Source organism: Sinocyclocheilus grahami, unplaced genomic scaffold (assembly GCF_001515645.1).
Source record: "Sinocyclocheilus grahami isolate Dianchi unplaced genomic scaffold, SAMN03320097.WGS_v1.1 scaffold520.1, whole genome shotgun sequence".
NCBI lineage: Eukaryota > Metazoa > Chordata > Actinopteri > Cypriniformes > Cyprinidae > Sinocyclocheilus > Sinocyclocheilus grahami.
In genome coordinates this window covers 680,951-696,383 of record NW_015505699.1, presented here as the reverse complement: position 1 = coordinate 696,383, position 15,433 = coordinate 680,951, and the positions used below count along the sequence as shown (strand labels likewise).

Genomic DNA, 15,433 nt, shown 5'->3' with positions numbered 1-15,433 from the left:
AGTGGTGTAGGTTCTTTACAAGCAATTTGTTCTTGAACAAAGTGCTCGATCACAGTTTGCTTTAACAGGAATGTCCCTAAAGCATCAGAGCTGTCAATGTTCTGTTTTATGCCAGATTCAGAAAGGGCTAAATGTCTCTGCTGGCCATAGGAGTTCATAGAAGTGCTGAGGTCAAGCCTTGGAAATGGAGAGCCATTAATTTGAATTCTGACCTGAACAAAGTGCTTGATCCCCCAGTTACTTCAATGGGAAAGTCTCTAAAGCAACAGAACTGCCAAAGTCCTGTTTTATACCAGATTTAAAAAGGGATAAATGTCTGTGCTGGTCAATGGTTGTTTTTTTACAAGGTGGGTTAAAAGAGTACATATCTGGGTGTAGTAACCTAAGTAAATGCACTGGGTTTAAACCATAGACTGTAAAAAAAGATGGACGACGCATCTCCTATTCCTTCCACTATATAAAAGTGAAGCCAAAGCATCTCAGTATGGCCGCTGCCATCTTGAGTAAATAAGGTCATTTGGAGCCAGTATAGATTCGTTTGGAGCCAGAGTCTGCGCAGTAGAAATTAGTTTGGAGCCAGAGTCTGCGCAGTAGAGGTTCGTTTGGAGCAGAGTCTGCGCAGTAGTGTCGTGAGGTGGAGCTGCGGTATCAAACTCCAGCCCAAACTCCTGCAGACCCAGTCAACCATAACGACACGCCCTGTTTTTATAGCATCACATTACTAGCTAAAGTCAAACTTATCACAAAAACGAACAATTGAACATATATCAGCATGATAACAACTACCTTAAATGACCAAAACCATCTTTCGGAAAATTGTATTGGAAGGGTAATTAATTTTTTTATTTTGACTCAAGTCCCATTTGTTTACATGGAGAAGGCGGGTTTATGATCTGTACTGCAGTCAGCCACCAGGGGGGCGATCAAAGAGCCCGCAGCTTCACTTTTCAGGACGTGTAAGGCACACCCGGTTTAAACACCAAAAAGCCATTGAGTTTCCTTACCTCCATTATATCCTTAAACACTGACCCCAGGTTGTGGCAAGGGGACTGTCTCTGTGAGAAGCAAACTGGCTTCTTTACCACATATGGTAGGGGTAAATACAGTTTCTGGTGTGGTTAATTAAATGTTCTGGGTTAAAACTCTGGGAAGCATAAGCCTTGAGTTGCCTTGCCTCCATTTTGCCCTTGAACAAGGCACTTGACCCCAGGTTGCTCCAAGGGACTGTCCCTTTAGTAAGAGAACAGCAAATCATTTTGGATACAACATGCCTGCTAAATGACGTGTAACCGAATAACCTGTTCTTGATCATCATTAACAACCCTGAACAGAGACGTGGGCTGAACACAGACCAGTGCCCTTAAAACCACACAGTAGCAGCTCAGTGGCACTGGGCCAGAATTAATAGATGACTTGTGGGAACTTTTGTGACCTCAGACTTTAATCATTGTCGAATCACGTAAGCGGACAGAGAGCTCTGAATTTATTGTACAGGCTTTGGTCTCACAGTGTAGGATTTCATCTGAAAGTGGACCCATGCTTCTCTAGCCTGCTCATTTAACATAATTACTGTTGTGGTTCAGCCTTTAAATGCTTACGTGGGAGTTATTCTAAGCAGTTCTCAAGAGGATCAGACACCATGAGGAAAGTCTACAGCCTGGTTAGTCTCACTAAAAACAGGGAATCAAAAGATGCTGTGTTATCTCTTAACATCAAGGTATTTCCAGAAAAGCTGCTTTTTCTTAGAACTAGGTCATAAGATTTAAATATGAAGCACTGAAATAGATATTGTTCCCTCTTGTGGGTTTTGGTAGAAGTTTATATTCATTAATTTAGTCATTTAGTCCTGAGTGGTGTTATGTTATTGGTTTATTGAAAATGACTGTACAAATTTCATTTCTAACCCCAGAGTAGATTGTATTTCTATTTTTATTTACCTTATTTATATTACCTGGTGCTCAAGTAAATTTTTATTAATTACTTGCTAATATAGTTAAGCGGTGTCCAGCACTTTGAAATATAATCACATTTTTGCTGGCAGATAATACAATGGGACTACTAGTGCTAACCCTAACAAACAAACTCATAATTATGATGCCATGTTTAATTTCAAGTTTTCTTTCATTATTTGTTTGTTTATTGTGTGTTAGTGAGCAAGTGATAGTTACTGCTATTTGGTCTCTTAGATCTCTTGTCTGTATCTGAAACGTATATGTTTCTGTGTATTTATTGTGTCCTAACACTATTTTAATATTTCTACCATTAGATATGAGTCTACTTTTAGAATAAAGGGGTTATAACTTATAATTATTCTATTATTTTGAGAAATCAGTTTAAGATTTTGGTTTTCTGCATGAAATGGTTGCATTCGCGTTCAAATGTCAAGATTTGTAATTAGATTTCAAAAGGTTGAAAACTATTCTGAGAAAATAAAATGTTTTGGAGTAATGCATTTGTATAAATCGAATACTACATACAAAATTATATCAAATGCATCTTTATATAAAATACATATTTGAGGCATTTTAAATAGATTTTATATTTAATATACAACTAAATATAATTGTTTTTTCCTTAGCAAATCCAGTATCCTGAGCAGACACGAGAATTCGACAGTCGATTAACAAAGACGGGACGCCGCTCCCTGTCTCACTCCATTTCTCATTCCTCTACAGACAGCAACAGCTCAGGTAGATGCCACACAAATTCCCTCAAACTGGAAAATGTATATTATTGGTAGTTCTTTGTATTTTCATCACAATCTTTGATCCCATTTTACTTTCTCGTTTCGTTTCTCCTTTTTCAGGGGGTTCAGATGCAGAAAATCCAGAAGATGAGGTCTCTCCTCGAGACATGCAACAGATTAACTCTAAAGGGAGCAGGGACTTCTGCATCAAAAACATCAAACTGGCAGACTTTGGCCGTCGAGAGATAGAACATGCAGAGGATGGTAGGCATACAGTATGGTTTAAAACACATAAGCATTGTACAATATTCAAAAATAAATTAAATAAATGTATGCGTATTTTTATTAATTAAAGAGATGACTGCACTAATGGCCTTGAGAAAAGCTACCCAGGTTGAGAAACCATTGGCAGGGGCTAAAATAGTGGGATGCACCCATGTCACGGCCCAGACAGCTGTAAGTGTCATCCCTTCACAGCATTTTAAATGTATACTGTATCATGCTAAAAGAAAAAATAAAACTCAAACCTACAAAACCTGTTTTACAAGGTCGACAGCACCAATGAAACATGAAACCCACAACACGTCCCATATCCCCCTATCTCAGCTGATTATATCATGCAAAAATAGATAAATAAGTAAATATAAGTACTGTTCAAACTACTGTTGTACTGTTTGGGATCAGCAAGATTTTTTATATATATATATATATATATATATATATATATATATAGGGTGTCTTCTGTAAATCATGGTAAAAGTGTATGATAGACATAATTTTTTGCACAGAAGAAATAAACATTCTAATGCACAGATAAAAAAACTGAGAACTTAAACTTTATTTATACTATTGTTTTGATGCTTAAGAAACATTTATTATTATTATCAATGATGAAAAGAGTTGTGCAGCTTAATATTTTTATATTTTACTGCGGAAACTGTGATACCTTATTATTGAATTTTTTTAATGATGAAATAGTGTAGTTAAGTGCTTATCGCGAATTTAGATCAAAATTTTGCGCATCGCGAATCATATATATATATATATATATATACTTTTCCCTAAACAGGTGCTGTTTGAGACTCTGATGGTATTAGGGGCTCAGTGTAGGTGGGCAGCCTGCAATATTTACTCCACTCAGGATGAAGTGGCTGCTGCTTTAGCAGAGCAAGGTAAAAGAAACTCTCCGTCTAATTGTCATACTTTTTTTTTTTTGCATGTGATTATTTACCTTCTTTGATTTCTCCCGTGTCTTGCCCTCTGCTATTCATGGCAGATTTTCCAGTGTTTGCATGGAAGGGAGAATCTGAGGATGACTTCTGGTGGTGTATTGATCGCTGTGTAAATGTGGAGGGCTGGGAGCCAAACATGGTACAAGTGCCTTCAGTGATATGGGACCACTTTCCCTCCAAGGATCAATAGTGTCTCTTATCTTGTGTTTTCACCTGTAAATAGAAGTTTGTTAATGGTCTTTTCTAGATCCTCGATGATGGAGGAGATATGACACATTGGATATACAAGAAATATCCTCACCTCTTCAAGAAAGTCAAGGGTATTGTTGAAGAAAGTATCACAGGCATTCACAGGTTGAGTCACTTTCTAATCCTCGTTATTTGTTACATTTGGTTGAGAGATGACTACACTGAATTGACACTTGAATTGAAACTTACAGCTTTGCAAATGTTTTTGCATCACATTTATCAGACTTCATCACCTCTCTAAAGCTGGAAAACTATGTGTGCCAGCCATAAATGTGAATGACTCGGTCACTAAACAAAAGTTTGACAATCTCTACTGCTGCAGGGAGTCCATTCTGGATAGGTAAGATAACGATACAAGTGTTTCTCCAATAAATTCACAGTATTTATATGATTAAACCTACTTTTTCTGTCTTGTTCCTACTATCTCAGTCTGAAAAAGACAGCTGATATCATGTTTGGGGGAAAGCAAGTGGTCGTATGTGGATACGGAGAGGTACGTCTCCTGTTTCCAATAAATGATGGTTTCTACTGTCAATATGCCACTTGAGAGCGGTGTCCATCACCTGCAATAGTTTAGTATTGGCCTCTGTTTTGTGTGCGTAAATGTAAATATTGGTGCCCACAGGTGGGAAAAGGTTGTTCTGCAGCTCTGAAAGCAATGGGGTCTGTTGTGTATGTAACCGAAATCGACCCCATCTGTGCTCTACAAGCATGGTAAGATATTAGTTATTTGAAAGAAACTATCCAGAGAGTTATATTTTCCACAGTATCACCCCTGACAACCAACTGTATTTCAACTAGCATGGATGGCTTTCGATTGGCCAAACTAGTTGATGTTGTCAGACAAGTGGACATGGTCATCACCTGCACAGGCAAGTTGCGCAATAATATCCTAAATAAAGTCTTTGCTGTAATATTACCTTACACTGTTTGCTTTGACAGCTGACCCTTTGTCTACACAGGTAACAAAAACATTGTAGTGAGGGAACACATGGACCTAATGAAGAATGGTTGTGTTGTCTGCAACATGGGACGCTCTAATACCGAAATCGATGTTGTAAGTGGCTGTAGGACGCGATAAAACACACGATTAGTGATGACAATTGAATGCTTGTAATTTAATTGGTTGCATTTCTTGTCATTTGTGTTAACTTTTGAATTTTCAGAGCAGTCTAAGAACCCCAGAGTTAGTATGGCAGCATGTGAGAGCGCAAGTGGAACACATTATTTGGCCTGATGGCAAGAGAATAGTACTCCTTGCAGAGGTGAGAGAATACAGAATACTACATAAAAATATAAAACAGAAACATATTTACCTTATTTTTCAGCATGTTAGGAACAATTTGTGCTACAAAGCAGTGGATCTAAGAGCATGTCCTACTTGTGTAAATCATGTTAAGCTGTAATCTACATTTCCTCATTACAAACCTCATGGCATATTGGTCATTAATGTTAATGGCATAGTTACTGTTTTACCATTTGATTCTAGGGCCGTGTCCTTAATCTAAGCTCCTCCACTGTACCCACATACGTGCTTTCCATCACAGCCACCGCACAGGTATGAAAGCAGTTTGCTAATACATGAATTTAAATGAGGTTTTAAGTTGGTAGCCTAAAGGCTAAAGTTCTTCTTTTACGTAGCCTAAATATTAAAGACTAACTGGCCATAGCAATAAAACTTTTAAAAGAACATTTGCATTTAGTACGACACAATGTAAATGAGAAGCATGCCAGCCTTGGGCTATAGTCGGTTTGAAACTGTTTTGTGGATAGTGAATGGATAGGTTGTCTCTTCAAATTTGTTTCCATGTTTAGCCTTCTGTATACTTTTTGAAGGCTTTGGCATTGATCGAGCTCTTCAATGCCCCTGAGGGCCGTTACAAGCAAGATGTCTATCTCCTTCCAAAGAAACTGGGTAACAACGCAATGGACTGCCAGAATTCAATATTTTTCATCCATATTTCATAATGTACTGAATCATATTTGGATAAAAAATGACATCACAAACTGATTGAGTATTTTGTGTACCAGATGAGTATGTTGCAAGCCTGCACCTGCAGACCTTTGACGCACACCTGACTGAACTCACCGATGAACAAGCCAAATACATGGGCTTGAGTAAATACGGCCCCTTCAAACCCAGTTTCTACAGGTGATGAATTAAATTATTGCAATGATAGATGTGTTGTGTGAAACATTTAACACCTGCTTTGTGTTTTGGTTTGTTTTTAGGTATTAAGTCTCAATGTAACTCATCATTTAAAAGAAAACAGATGGATCTGTGGGCAGAAACCCACAGATTTGACTCAGCGGGGATTTCATTCATCCTGCTTTTCACCAACACATGATATTACTGGCTTGACCATTAAGGGTCAGAGTGTACAAATATAAAGTGAACTATAGCGATTTTTCCTCTTGCTATTGTACTGCTAACCCTTTTAGAAAATGTGTCCATTCTGGTTATATACAACATACATTACCACTAAAACTTCCACAAAATAAATAAATACATAAAGGTAAAATAAAATGCAATAAATGAACATAGCATGCTACAAGTATGTTATTTAGACCCTTGCATAGTTCTCTAATAAAACACTGTATTTACTTCAAAAATATAAAACCTGACAGGCCAAAACCGCTGTTTTTGCTACGAATGACACAGATAACATTATTCTTAAAACACTGAACTTAACATTACACATGAAAACTGGAAACACAAACTGACATTAAAGAATGGGAAATGACTCACTTTAAGTCCAGTAAAGAGTTAAAAGGTAAGAATTATAGAGAGAACATCTTCTGTTCTTCAATCTTGAAGTAAGGAAAAATTTCTCAATGTGCCTCTAGATGGAGGTCATGTAAAAGAGAGTAAAGCTTTGGCAAATAAGGCTAAGAAAGACAGGGATATTTGCTTGTCTAGTGGCAAGAATCTTGTTGGATCTCAAGTGGTTTGCAAGGGAGAAATTTTGTTGATTATACTTTTCCTTCACTGTATCTTTTGTGTCCAAGTAGTTTAATAAAGGCATTTTAAAGCAGCTGAAAGATGTGGTTTTCACATGCAACCGAAGCTTCCTTTTTCTGTTACAAAATATAAATCTCTTACAAATATGGTTGACCGAGTTTTAGTTTACTACTGATAAGGAAAAGAAAGGGTTTGGTAATAAATAAGTCTTTTTATTATATGAAAATTGCTTGTATAAACATAGAGAAATTATAAATATATTTATGACCACAAATCCAAGCCTTTAAAACCTACACAGAAAAAGCATGTGCTTTTTTTTAACATGCTGAAACTATTTAGCATATGCACGACTGACGTAAATGATTAAAGAGATCACCCAAAATTAAAATTCTGTCATCATTTACTTACCCACAAATATCTTCCTTTATTTTACAAGAAAACAGGAATGACATCAAGGCGAGTAAAGTGAGTAATCAGTAGTGATGACAGGATTTACATTTTTGTGTGAACTATCCCTTTAATCATCTCGTTAAAGACATTGACACATATATTTGCTGTGTCTTTGTATGCATAACAATGTTATTTTGTTTGAAGCGTGTCTCTAACATATTTTGTTCATGGGTCCCCTGAGCTCTGACCGCATAGCTCAAGTGGTTTCTGCCCTAAATATAGAGTTGGCTTTTCCCCACAATGTCAAATGTAACTTGATTCTATAAGTTAAGTCACAGCACGTCAGTTGCTGGCTGACCGGCTGAGTTCCTCTCACTCTGTGCCACACTGCCTGATGGAGTCTGTGGGAGTGCTATGCAGCCCCACTGGGGCCAGCTCCAACCTACTGAGCTTGCCGGCATCCTGCCCCTGGGATGAGGATGAGGAGTCACTGGGTCTGGAAGGAATCAAGCCTAAATCTTCACCCATACCGAGACGACGGAGTTCAGCGTCCTCTGATGACTCCCTGCCTCCCCCTTCCAGCAGCCGAAGAGTGTCCTTTGCTGATGCCTTTGGTTTGAGTCTTGTCTCAGTGAAACAGTTTGATGCTTGGGGAGTAACTGACCCACCAGGCTCTCTGGAGAGTGACTTGAATGAAGATAAGGAGTATTACATGGTCCCTCTCTTCACTCTTCCACAGACCTCTGAGGAACTAGCCTTGCGGGTTCACGAGCAGAAGCTAGAACTGGAGAGTTTGGAGTTGCTTTCTGGGACCACCACCCTAAGAGGAATCGTTCGTGTGCTGAATATTAGTTTTGATAAGATGGTCTATGTGCGTACCTCTTTAGATTCCTGGAAAAGTCATTTTGATCTGTTGGCAGAGTACGTACCTGGGTCAAACAATGGTGGGGCGGACTGTTTCTCCTTCAAACTCACACTAGTACCCCCATTTGGAGAAGAGGGCGCTAGGGTCGACTTCTGTTTGCGATATGAAACATCTTTAGGCACTTTTTGGGCAAACAATAATGAAAAGAACTACTGTCTGTTTTGTTGTGAAAAAATGAAGGAGAAACCCCAATATGAGAGTGAAAACAGAAGAAAAAGCTGTCTGAAAACAACCAGGTTAGAGGTCACCAACACATCTGTTGCATAAATAGCAATGAATGTCAAAAGAAACATTTTTTTAATATTAATATGACTGTACTTTTATCAAATTTATAAATAATGCATACTAAAAGACTTGATAACAATTGATACCGTTTTTAAATTCTTAAATTATTAACCGAGTTAATATATGCTTAAAACTACAATACTAAAGTGGAACTCAATGAATTATGCAACAATATACATACTGCCTTTTCCCCAATTCTTAGTTTTATAATTGTATAATTTTCCAGCCTAAATGTCTCTGCTTCGACTGTTTCAGCAACAAACAATGAAGAATTTCCTGGTAATTGTCCTCCTGAAAATTACTTACAACTAGATTTGGAAATACTATGAAATTCTGATAAATACATGTTTTGTTTCCTCAGATATAAATCAAAATTCTGGATCTCTAAAGGAAAACTCTGAGAAACTTGAAAGCAAGGAATTAGTGGTGAGATCTAAATTTTACCAAAGATTCAACCACTATATCAAGTAATTGTGTGTTTTAATGAAACAATGCATTTTTAGTATAAAATTAGTGAAAACGATTTTATAAATTGTGCTATGTCACTGGCTACTCTCTCTGAATGTCATGCGGTTACTGATGTTAGGCTTTGACAAGTGTTAGTGTAACGTTACAGTATGTACTGTCCCAAACAAGACACTTGATAGGTCATGCTGTTCAGGGTCGCTCTGAGACCATCAAGTTATGTTGTTAAAAGTAAAAAAAAAGGCAATGAGCCTCATTCACTAAGCATGCGTATTGTGTATGCACAATTTTTTTTTTTTTTGCGTATGAACGTTTTCACGAACAAATCATGATTCATTAAAACTTTTATAACTTTCTAAATTTAAGAAAAAATATAGGAACAGCTGTACGGAACACCCTGGTCGGTCTTAATACTCTATAAGCTATATATAATGTACGTTTCATTTCAGTTAAATATTATATATAATTATGATAAATTGTATATTTTAATCACGAAAAAATGATTTCATCATATACGTTGAAAGAGTATGAAAAGCTGCGTTAGACTATAGCTTCTGCTGCGAGGTTCCATGAGAGGCTGCCGGCTAATGAAAGCTGTGTAAACTGGGTCTGTATAAAAGGTGTTTTATTGTGCATGAACTTATTTTGAGGACTGCGCACTTGGCATTGCTCAATAATCTGGGCAGAGCGCGTCTGAAGACAGTGCGCATCATATGGGGTTGCGTGGAGTATCTTTGATGAGAGTGACGAAAAGTCCTTGTATGGAGATGGTCTGGGTGTGTTTTATGCAAATTACTAACCTTGTGCACGCGGCGGCTCATTTAGAATACTCCAGAGTTTTCGTGAGAAGTTCGAATGTGTGTATAGATGCGATTAATCGACACAATTATTAGTGGACGAGACCCAATGTCTCAACTAAACCTATATTAAAAGTTGAAAAGGTATTTCGATAAGATCTTAAGAAAAGTTATTCTTTAAATTGTATGAAGACAGCATTTCATTCAGTATTTTTCACATCTATCTCTTTGGAAACAGGAGGAAATGAACAGAAACCGCGGCCGAAGAAGCAGAAGAAAGGCTGTGCGATTAGCAAAAGTCAAGGAACACTTTGCTAAGAGGGAAGAAGAAAAGAAACAAGGGACCAAGACCAAAGAAAGTGAAGGTACAGCAGACACCAGCATGCAGGAACATGCATCATTGCTGAAGAAGACACCATATAGTTCTCTATCACAACAAACTGCTCGACCACCAACGTGTAACCAAATATCACCCTCTCCAGCTGAGTCCCTTAAATCTGCTGAGTATAGTGAAGATTCCACTGACATCGTCAGCCAAGCTATAACACAAGATGAAGACGACAACATAATCCACTCCAAGACTAATTTATCCACAGCAAACACAAATTTACCCCGGGAAGACTCCATCAGTTGTGATGAAGCAATTGCATGCTCGGCTTCTGAGGTCTTGGAAGACATCCAACATATCGAGTGCATTACTGACCAAACCGTTTCAATCAATCAGGCTGTTCCTGTATGTCAAAATTCTGACTTGTCTATTAGCAAGAATGCTGAAAAAGCATGGAAGGAATTTGAGAAGGATGCTAAGCAAAGAATTAAAAGTTTGGCACTAAGCTCTAAGATGCATGAGGACATGAATATTAACGATGGGAAACCAAAAGAGGATGTGAGTTTGAAAATGAATTCAGAGCCTCAGCTGTGCTCCCATGGCTTCACATTTGGGACCATTGTAGCCCCACTTTATCATCAGGTTTTTAAAAACATGGAAATAGGGAGAAAAGACTTCTTTCCTAAAGCTTTAGATAGGTCATTTAGGAAACTAGAGGATGAGAGTCAAAGAGCGGTCACAGCCCCTGAGACCACAGACATTTGGCCACAGTCTTGCATAGCTACAAAACAGACAGTAGATGATATTAATGTTGGCGTCTGCAAAGAATCAACAGAACAGAACTCGCAACTTGCAGTAAACCCAACCAAAAAACCTCTTCCTGAGCCAAATGAGAGTAAACATGTTAAAAACGCAGAAGCGTCTTACAATCAAAATGATTGTACCAGTAGTACCAGAGAATACTCAAGAGACATCACATTTACCGAAACAAACCCTCCAAAAGTTATATCCAGGCAGGTTTCAAGAGTGTGCACACTCACAGCCACATTAGCTTTGACTGAATGCTCTATCCAGGATGATCCTTGCCAAAGTCTGTGTTTATTTCCTCAACAAGGACCAGAACTTTTAGTCACTACAAATCAAACAATAGAGTCAGGTACTGACAGCCTACCTGAACAGATTCATCTATCATCACCCACAGCAGTTTTGAAAACTTCATCATGTTTGGATAGTCAGAGGTCCTGTATAAAAACTGAAAAGTCACAGAACCAGGAGGACCCTACAATTATCCACACCAAAGAGGAGAATATATCAGAGCAAACAGAATATTCAATCAGCACTTCTTGCTTTCTAGCCCAAGCTCCAGAGGACCCCACAAGAAGCACTTTGAGTTCCTCTGATGATAAATTAGAGCCTGACTGCTGTGAGATGAGATCGAGCATTGAAAAACTTAAAGAACTCTCTCACTTAGCAATAGCAAAAGCTATGCCAATAGAACCATTGGAGAACACACAGATAACTATGAGCAATACTTTGGAGAGCTACCAAATGAATGAAAAGGAGGAACAAATACTCATGGGGTTTTCTACACAGACTTCAGAGACGGAGAGCTCCAACATTATTAATTTTGATGCAGAACATAACACATCAGTGATTAAAGAGATGGAAGAGATTCACAAAATGAAAAATGATGAAAGACTGGAAGAGCAAGAAGAGGGAAATGGAAATCAAATTAAGCAGATGGAGAAGCAGAAACAAGACAAAGATGAGAAAAACCACGAACCAGAGGAACAAGAAGGTGCAGAAGAAAAACATGAAAGTAAAGGAAGAATAAATAGCATTGAAGAAGAGTTGAAATACATAGATGATGAAGAGGACTTGGATGCAATGGAATCTGAGAAAGAAGAGAAACAACGAGCAGATGAAGATGATCTGCTTTCTCTTGAACAAGATTCAGAGGAACAGAAGCAGATCATTAGTACCAGCACTGTTGAATCATTACCACATAATATTGACTTAAAAGGAATAGAAAGTCTAGGCAAGTACTCTGAAAAAGAGGACATTCACGTCAACCTTGGATTAGAGATCTGTGAGGAAACTGCTGCATCTTGGCAAGAATCATCTCAAAAGAGTGATATCGAACTGAGTGGAAGTACGCAAGCTATGGAGAATGATTGGAACCGTTTTGAATTTATTGATAAAGAAGAGAATGTGTCCTATGAAAGTATGAAAAGTGACTGGAAAACTATTGACGATGTAAACAATATGCTGGAAAACATGGAATGCCTGGCAAAAGACGTTGAAGACAATACCTCAACAGAATCGCAGATAGATGACGAGATGGAGCTGTACTTGAACAGTCTGAGGAATTCACAACAGTCAGTATTCAGAGAAGGTGCAATGAGTGGAAGCTATGGAAAAAGACCCTCCTTGAGCAGAGGTAGGCCGTTAGCTATGCCTTCAATCTCAGAGTCTATGGACGAGTACCAACTGAATAGTTCCCTAGAGGATTTAACAAATATGGAGTACAACATGGAGCTGGAGAGAGCTACACTGCCCCTAGTGGATGGGAATGAACATGTCATTGGACGTAATGTCTTGTGGTGGAAAGAGTTTCTGTCCTATGACAATATGTCAAGGGTGACTGGATACACATTTTTGTTGATAGTGTTTTTAGTCGCAGCATATTATTATGACTTCATTGCATGTTTTGCTCTATATATTATTACAGTGTATTGGCTGTTCCATCAAGGGGAGGAAAACCTTTCGGAAAGGTGAAAGAGGACTGCAGTAAATATGATTTACTCGTGAACATTTGTTGGAGAAGTTGTGGAAGTGAATCCAAATAGTTGCTGCACAACAACCTTGGATCATGTGGGGCTATTTATCACTCAAAATTTCATAATGGCAAAGACATGATTATAAAATGACTTTTGTAGCATGATGGATTGTGAATAAACTTTTACATTAATTTGCCATTTGACATTAAGGCAATAGGTATATTTCCTTGCTTTACAGACAACATAAAGTTTGCATATCACAATGCTCTTTAAAAAGAGCTGAACATACAGCAAGAGATCATATGGGGTCTGTAGAAATGGTTGGGTTCTGTGCTAATGGTGCCTGGTACAGTGATGTTTAAAGGACCAATGGGTGAGTGGAAAGTTTGACCGATTATAAAGGATTAGTCTTGAAAAAAGGATTAGAGTGCAATTTCATTGACATACTTTTATGCATAGCTTTAATTTCATGCTAAGTACCTGATTGGATTAAGATTAATATACATATAATGTATACACAATACACATAACCTGTTTTTTTTTTTTTAATAATCATGTTGATTTTTATGTCTAATATATCTTGGCAAAGAAGGCAATAAGATGAATGCCCACGTAACATCTGAAGTGATGATAAAAATGAAATGCATTTTTCTGTTGCAATTATTTAACAAACATTTTTCATTACTTGGTCGTACAAGTTTATTAGAGTTACTTAATTTGTCTGGTCTGTTTACAGTAAAACAGTTTGAGACTACCTTTTTTCTAAAGACATTAAGGATCAATATCCTCTTTTGTTTCAATATACCTAACGTTATGGTCTTAACATCTCCAACCTGCCAGCTTTTGCCAGCTTTTGCTTCATAAGGACAGAGGTGTCATATGGCACAGGTGTGTAAACTTAATGAATAAACCATGTAAAGTAAATCATAACTTCCATCACTGTGCACTCAAAATAGATAAGATTTATTGATTTTTATTTCTTTGGGGTGTCTGTAAATTTGCTTTGTCCAGTCAACAGATTTACTTTATTCTAATTCAATATTGTGCACCTGTTATTATTTCAACAAGTTGTCTTTATCTTGTCCATTTATTGTTAGACATCTTTCATGGAACTGGCTTTCAATGAACAAACAGATGAACTGTGATCTCATCTCCAGGTTATTAGGCTCTGCAGTTCACAGAAATAAATCTGACCACAGATCTCTCCAAATAGACTCCTTTTTTAGCTGTAGATATTTTAAGAATGTTTCAGTTGCTTCTGGCCGTACAGTGAAAGTCATTGGGGTCCATAGCAACATCGGACCCAAATTAATTTAATTGTATAGACCAAAAAAAAAAAAAAAAATGTAATTAATGAATTAGTTATTTTTAAAGTCATTTTCCAAAATATTGTATTTTGTGTTCCACAGAAGAAAGAACGCATAAGGGTGAGTAAATTACATAATTTTCACCTTTCAGTGAACTTTCCCTAGGGTCATCGTTAGAACACTATAATTTCATGGCTAGATGAATGACTGCATATTTATAAGTTGATAGAATAAGAAACATTGTAGTTCATGGGGGAGGAGTTGTACAGTTGAGCATGGTAACTATTATGGGATTATCACTCCCTCTAAATGGGATGGAACTACATGATGACATTTTCAAACCTAAGGGGACACACAATGGCATTGTGGCTCCAGGCTTGCTAATTTATGGTTGATGCACCATGTAGGCTACTGACAAGATAATATGCTTACATATATGATTAATCCATTTTTGACATTTTTCCCAATGTTAAAAAGTGTCCCACTTTACCTATATTTACCTCATATATCTTTCGCTATGAGAAATTGGCAACAGCATCACCAATGTCATACTGTAGGCTACATTATAGTCATTTTTAATAAATGGTTTTGACATGAATTCATCATAATTCGAAACTACTGCAAAATAACTCATTGGATCAGATCAGAGCCGTTGAACAACGTTCTTCAACGGCTCTGGGTCAGACTAGTTCTGCTATCCACTGGGTTTAGTGAGGTTTATAATACCCACAGAGTAACCCAGACCTCTGTGGGGTGAAACATGACAGAACTCACGTTCTCTTCTCGCCACAAAGGATTCTGTGTCAGAGCGTGGGAATGTGAGCCACCGATGTGATTCTCACGACCAAACGCTAGAAAGACCTATGTGGATTATTGTTAGCAGTGGGACTCCCTGCTTTGACCGCCCCTGTATTCGTAATCCAGTCAGTGTAAATGGAAACATCTACTATGGAGCAAAGGAAATCTGTGAATACACACACACACACACACACACACATTTAATTGTATAAACATACTGTTTGTGTGT

General features: G+C 37.7%; 2 protein-coding genes across 2 annotated transcripts; both read left to right on the top strand.

Annotated features, from left to right (window-relative positions):
- Positions 1 to 1,585: 1,585 nt before the first annotated feature.
- Positions 1,586 to 6,323, top strand: LOC107554940 (putative adenosylhomocysteinase 3). Its single transcript, XM_016237603.1, has 16 exons — positions 1,586 to 1,660; positions 2,579 to 2,690; positions 2,807 to 2,950; positions 3,042 to 3,142; positions 3,756 to 3,858; positions 3,963 to 4,057; positions 4,166 to 4,272; positions 4,391 to 4,507; positions 4,597 to 4,660; positions 4,793 to 4,881; positions 4,969 to 5,039; positions 5,130 to 5,224; positions 5,334 to 5,432; positions 5,657 to 5,725; positions 6,004 to 6,082; positions 6,199 to 6,323. Exons 1-16 carry the CDS (start codon positions 1,640 to 1,642, stop codon positions 6,321 to 6,323), a joined length of 1,491 nt encoding a protein of 496 aa, XP_016093089.1. The 5' UTR covers positions 1,586 to 1,639.
- A 1,276-nt stretch (positions 6,324 to 7,599) lies between these two features.
- ppp1r3ab (protein phosphatase 1, regulatory subunit 3Ab) lies at positions 7,600 to 13,249 on the top strand. The gene is made up of 4 exons (XM_016237643.1): positions 7,600 to 8,680; positions 8,956 to 9,008; positions 9,091 to 9,155; positions 10,230 to 13,249. Exons 1-4 carry the CDS (start codon positions 7,914 to 7,916, stop codon positions 13,095 to 13,097), a joined length of 3,753 nt encoding a protein of 1,250 aa, XP_016093129.1. The 5' UTR covers positions 7,600 to 7,913; the 3' UTR covers positions 13,098 to 13,249.
- Positions 13,250 to 15,433: the final 2,184 nt, after the last annotated feature.

Excerpts from the sequence above, each read along its gene's own strand:
- ppp1r3ab (XM_016237643.1), top strand. The coding sequence starts at position 7,914 with ATGGAGTCTGTGGGAGTGCTATGCAGCCCCACTGGGGCCAGCTCCAAC. Across the intron at positions 8,681-8,955 it reads AGCTGTCTGAAAACAACCAG|CCTAAATGTCTCTGCTTCGA; the intron begins GTTAGAGGTCAC and ends ATAATTTTCCAG. Across the intron at positions 9,156-10,229 it reads TTGAAAGCAAGGAATTAGTG|GAGGAAATGAACAGAAACCG; the intron begins GTGAGATCTAAA and ends CTTTGGAAACAG.
- LOC107554940 (XM_016237603.1), top strand. The coding sequence starts at position 1,640 with ATGAGGAAAGTCTACAGCCTG. Across the intron at positions 1,661-2,578 it reads TGAGGAAAGTCTACAGCCTG|CAAATCCAGTATCCTGAGCA; the intron begins GTTAGTCTCACT and ends TTTTTTCCTTAG. Across the intron at positions 3,859-3,962 it reads TGCTGCTTTAGCAGAGCAAG|ATTTTCCAGTGTTTGCATGG; the intron begins GTAAAAGAAACT and ends TATTCATGGCAG.